The 5,792-nt window shown below is 43.6% G+C and overlaps 1 protein-coding gene across 1 annotated transcript; it reads left to right on the plus strand.

Annotated features, from left to right (window-relative positions):
• Positions 1-424: 424 nt before the first annotated feature.
• On the plus strand, positions 425-3,803 carry LOC118106795 (multiple epidermal growth factor-like domains protein 6). Its single transcript, XM_035155588.2, has 4 exons — positions 425-503; positions 1,388-1,611; positions 2,225-2,386; positions 3,588-3,803. The coding sequence occupies exons 1-4, from the start codon at positions 425-427 to the stop codon at positions 3,801-3,803; spliced, it is 681 nt and encodes a 226-aa protein (XP_035011479.2).
• Positions 3,804-5,792: the final 1,989 nt, after the last annotated feature.

The raw sequence follows: 5,792 nt of genomic DNA on the forward strand, positions 1-5,792 counted from the left end.
CCAGGCGACCATACTCTCTGCTTTCACTGCTGCTCTCCACCAGTGGCCAGTCCCGCTCCCTGTCACTGTCACCTTACCTCGCAAGCCTCATAAATCATTCAGCGCGCCATTGAAGGCTGTGCAGACTAACAGGCCTGGTTGTTAGAGGCACATCAGGTTATGTGTGCACAACTACAGCAGGACAGGAGAAGGTTTATCAAGGTACTTAATTAGATTCCGCATCATTCAAACTTTCTTGGCTATGGCCAAAACAAGCCAGGCCACCAAGAGGCTGTTTACAGATCCTGGATGAAGAATGATATAATTTCTCTTTGAATCTGACATAGAGCTCCGTGTCTCGCTCACCTGCCCTGTACTTCAGCAGGTGGACAGCATAATAATGCAAAGGACTTGCAGATGCAACAGTTTCAGGTGTTGGTGGTGGATGTTTGCTTCTGCCCTGCAAACTCTGGCTCATGGACACAACTTCAGTCAACATAACCAGGAGAGGCCCTGCAAGCCAGGTAGACAGATTTTTATAATATTTCATATATATATAATGACAAAAATGCCGTGCATATGTCCCCCTGCTTTCAAAATGGTGTAGATTTAACCCATAGAGGTTATAGTAACGATTACACTCCACCAGCTATTGACTTATACTGTAAGCGTTAGAGCGAAGCCTTTAGAATTGAATCAATCAATTTTTATTTGTATAGCACCTTTCATACAGGTTAGCACAGTTCAAAGTGCTTCACTATTGACTGGTGAGCCGTAAGAGAAAATCAAATACCGTGTAGGTTTTAAAAGCTGGTGAATGACCGCCTTATGAAAGGACTACTGATGTGTTGTGCTGCATCACAGACCATATATAAAGATGTGACAGATCCCCAAAAGTGAAGCCAAACCATCTCTATCACCACCTGGTGGCTGGCTGTGGTGTAGGTCAGAAATCCCGCCTCCTCCATGTTAGTTGATGGTGAATGGACCAAATTAAAAAGTAGCCTACACGTCAAATGAATTTAAAGATGGTTTCTTTCATTTCAGGTAGCTCTTATAACACTGACCTACGTTTAAATGTGCATTTGTCTTGTCAGTTTGGTTTGAATTACTTTGCTGTAAAAACAGGGTGAAATGTCATGATTGACAGCTGATACTGACTCACGATTGGTCAAGCGTGCATATCGGTGGGATCTCGATACCACGGCTCAATTGCACCATATATATATAGCGATGGTGCAATTGATATATATATATATATATATATATATATATATATATCATGATGTCTGTCAATTGGGGGAGATTAGAGACACAGTGGCAGTGGAGCTGGACAGGAAGGTGGCAAAGGATGGGGAGATGGGATGTGTCACCACCATCAGGATGCACCCCCTTTTGTTTCTGTTAGGTTTCTACTGCCCAATGGAGAGCTCCACACCACTCCCCTGTCCTGAGGGAACCTATGGGCCAACTGCTGATGCTGTGTCTGTAGACAGCTGTCTGCAATGTCCCTCTCACCACTACTGTCCTAGACCGGGCTTGTCCACCTCCCTGCTGTGTGGTCCTGTGGCTCAGCAGCCTCTCTCTGGACAGGACACCTGCATCTGCCCGGGGGAGGGACAGAGTTTTCAGGTGACAGTAGTCTCTGCAACATGTACAGTGTGTTCCCTGTGGTGTGTTTTATGTGACTGTGTAGTTTTTATTTCAGCACCACCAGTGACCCACTTCCTTCTTTGTCCTGTGAGCTCCTCCTTCATTCTATAAACCCAAAGAATATTTCAAATTTTTCAAACCCATGATTGTTTTTGGTGTGTCACCTTTAAGTCCTGAGTCCTCACTGTCAGTAACTCTAGACAGAACAATCTGTAGCTACAAGCTGAAAGAGCCGGAGATTAAGTTACCCGGCAGCAGCGTCTCATCTTCTACTTTCCTGAGTCCTCCACTCATCAGCTCATCAAGAGGAGAGTGAGATTTTGTTGCACGAGTGTTGGTGTGAGAACGAATGGCAAAGGAATGAGTGATGAAAGAGAGGCAGGAGGGAAAACACATGAAAGAAGTGAATGAAAAAGCAATGAATAGAAAGATTAATGAATGAATGAATGAATAAATGAATGAAGGAAGGAAGGAAGGAATAAGATGTGGTTTGATAGAGTTGGTGAATGAATGACCAAAATTAGATAACGACAGTGTGACCTGGAAGTATCGTAAACCAACAGTGTCTGAACCCCGCTGCCTTTCTCTGTAGACCAGTGATGGACGATGTCAATGTACCATTGGCTACCAGCCCACTAACAATAGAGGAGCGTGTGTACACAAACTGTATGATGTCTGCAGAGACGGAAAAACACGCACGCAGTATGGAGACTGCCTGAACAGACACCAGTGGTCACTTCATTGCAGACAGCAGGTTAGTCTTTTACGCAATCACATCACACACAAAAAGTACACACCACAGAGTGCATGTGAAAAGTAGAGCAAAGGTAACTGACACTGATCGACACATGACGAGAAACTCACCCTGTTTGAATGAGACGCTAATTAAATTGTAAACTGAATTGTGTTTTGCATAAGATAACAGCTAACACCTCCGCCTTGGCTCATCAGTCCTTTCAAATTCAACCAAGAAGCGAGAAATGTCACACACTCATAAAGATCTGTACCTTAAATGTGTCAGATTTTTTCCCCCATCATGATTCATTAATCATTTTCTGAGGAATCAAGAAAATGCACAAAAAAAAGCTCTACCCTGCAATGGTAAAGAAAGTGCAAAAAAAAAGTCCTGGATTCCTCCCTGACTCAGCATATTGCATCCTTCCACCAAGCTTTGTGTAATTCTGCTAAATAATGAATAAACAAATGGAAGAGAAAACCTGACCTCATTGACGGAGGTAAATATACAAAAAGGGGGAAATGAGCACAACCTTCATGTCTTTGACCTTTTCAACAAGAACCTGACAGTTCTTCTTTCTTCAGTGTGTAGAATATAGTGACATCTAGTGGTAAAGTTGCATGTTGCAGCTGAATACCCCTCACCTCACCCCCTCTGAAAGAGACCCTGTGGAAGCATTCAGTTGTCATAAAAACTCAAAAGATGTGTAGTTTGTCCAGTTTTGACGACTGTAATAAATAAACTTGGCGGCCTCCGTAGAGAGGACCTGCTCCCGATGTAAATATAAAGTATTTAAATATAAAAGGCCCATTCCAGGGTAAAGAAAAAAACAATTTGTACAATTTAGATGATAAAACACCAGGGAAAACATCACTAGGATTATTTTATATTTAATTTCTGCTCATAGATCCCTTTGACCTAAATCTTACTGAACCTTTAATATTGACCATGAACTGCCTCCTGTGACAGGATACAAGGTCGTCACTGCCTTCACTGTGTCCCTGTCCTGCATAGTAGCCTTTGGTTCAAAAACCTTTCACCCAGTTACACACTCAAACTCACGAACCGCTGATAAATCTGCCACTTTCATATCAATCTGGTCCAAGCAAAGAAAAAAAAGATATTTGCCAGGTTTAACAAATAATCAGAGTTGCTTAATAAAGCCTTTTGCTGATAATTGCTTTGCACTGGTTAGTTACTGTTTACTCCTTTACTGCAGGTGTGTCCGTCTGCAGAGGACTACCAGGGCTACGATGGAGAGCTGGGTCTGTGTGTTTGCAGAGAGCCTCTTGGACGAGCTGCGTGCGGTGGCCTGTGCAGGAGCAGGCCGGCCACTGAGCTGCAGCTCCGGTGCCAGTCCAGCGGAGAAATGGAGCTGGTGTGGAGCTATGACAGCAAGGTCAGCACATCCAGATCTACATCAACACACATATAACACCACAAAACCAACATTTAGTCACAAAAGGAAAGATACTGAAAAGAAAAACGCCCTTAAATTATTGTATCTTGGACAAATAAAGGGATCAATAAAATAAATCACTGATGGAAGATATAATAGAAGCAAGATGAGGAAACAAACAAAGGAACGAAAAAAGCAGCAAAGAAGAACTTAAGTGACAAAGGAAGAAAGGAAGAAGGAAGGAAGGAAGGAAGGAAGGAAGGAAGGGGGGAAGGAATGAATGAACAAATGAATGAAGGAATTAATTAAAGTAGGAAGGAACAAAAGAGCGAACAAATGCACAAACCAAAAAGGACCAAGGACCGAAAGTAGGAAGGAAGGAGACAAGCAAGGAGAGAAGGAAGGGAGGGGGAAGGAAGGAAGGAAGGAAGAAGGAAAGAAGGAAAGAAGGAGAGAAGGAGAGAAGGAGAGAAGGAGAAGGAAGAGACAGAAGAAACAAAAGTAGGAAGAAAGGAAAGAAGGAAAGAAGGAATAAACAAATGAATAAACAATCTAACGACTGAATGAACAAATAAAGGAAGGAAGAAAGGAAGGAAGGAAGGAAGGAAGGAAGGAAGGAAGGAAGGAAGGAGGAATAGCACATTCACAATAAAGTGATTTCTATGGTTTACTTCCACTGAAACTGTCTCAGTATAAACAGAATGAATAGTGGGAGCTACCTGCACAATGCAGACAAAACAGCTCAAACCTCAGCTCAGTGTCGTCTTTATTGCAGCAGCAGTGAAAGTGTCGGCTGTGCAGCAGTGACCTATAAATGGTAAACACTGTTATTGTTCAGGTGCAGGTGTCGGCCGTCTCAGGCAGCGTTCTGGAGACGGCTTTCAAACAGTGGGACTCCCAGGGGACTCTGCAGTGCAACAGCCGTCTCGACTCCCTGCGTCCTGTCTACATTGTTCTGACGACAGGTGGAGAGACGCACATTCACACGGGCACACACACACGTGCACACACACACACTGTCACACACTCAATGGCTTTTTTTTTACTGCCATTGATTTCTTTGTCATCCTCTCTGCACGTCCTGTCACTCTGCAGATGCAGGATTCCTCGGCCTCCTGAGTGGCCTCCCAGAGGAAGTTCAGCGACTGTTTCCTGTCAGCACGCAGCGGGACCCCAGCAGCTCGGCCGGTTTGTCACATTGTCTCATCATTAAAACACGAAACAATAAGGAATGCATGAATCAATGCAAACTGACGAATAATGACTGCATTGATGAATGTCTCATACATTTGACATCTAGAGGAGGAATTGCTGCAGGAGGACACCAGAGGAGGAGAAATGAATTCCAGCAGGACAAGGGTAAACAAGAGAGACATGAAGGAAGAAGAGAGAGGAGTTGTTGGAGTTCTAAACCCGACAACATGCCTCCAGTTGGGCGACATTATCCTGTTTACTGTCGACACGGGCCACTATCCTCTGTACGATCTGTGAGTCAGTGCTAAAGCTCCTCATGTCCATTTTGTCTGTTATGAATCTGTGTTATGTTTTTTACACTCGCCCTCCATCCTTACACCTGCTGTGTTTCAGGGACAGCCTGTACAACACCAACAGTGGCTTTGACTGGGGTGCGTTCAGGCAGCTGAAAGAGGAGCTGACTCTGTCCTGGACTCCTCCCAGCTTCTTCTCACTGGTCTTTAACCAGCCTGGTGTTTATGTTTTTACACTGAGCAGCCACCAGCACAAACACATGGTAACTACATCTCAAATAATATAAGCAGTGTTCCTTTAAAGTAAATGTTTAATGCGCAGTTCCCTTAATGCGAAGGCAAACTTGATTTGCCCCTGGTGGCCGGCTGCAGTATAGGTCATGAATAACATGAAATGCTCCACTTTTGTAAATGGGAGATGCTCTCTCCATCGATGTATACATATAGTTTTACAACAAATTGCATTTTGTATAATCACCAAACAGACATATCCATTTCTCACTTCCTTTAACATTTGAAAATCCCTTTAAAGATATTT

This window comes from Hippoglossus stenolepis, chromosome 4, assembly GCF_022539355.2.
Source record: "Hippoglossus stenolepis isolate QCI-W04-F060 chromosome 4, HSTE1.2, whole genome shotgun sequence".
Taxonomy (NCBI): Eukaryota; Metazoa; Chordata; class Actinopteri; order Pleuronectiformes; family Pleuronectidae; genus Hippoglossus; species Hippoglossus stenolepis.

Bases quoted from the DNA above. Each gene is read 5' to 3' on its own strand.
- LOC118106795 (XM_035155588.2), top strand. From the start codon at position 425: ATGTTTGCTTCTGCCCTGCAAACTCTGGCTCATGGACACAACTTCAGT. The intron at 1,612-2,224 runs GTGACAGTAGTC...CTTTCTCTGTAG, and splicing joins GGGAGGGACAGAGTTTTCAG to ACCAGTGATGGACGATGTCA. The intron at 2,387-3,587 runs GTTAGTCTTTTA...CCTTTACTGCAG, and splicing joins CACTTCATTGCAGACAGCAG to GTGTGTCCGTCTGCAGAGGA.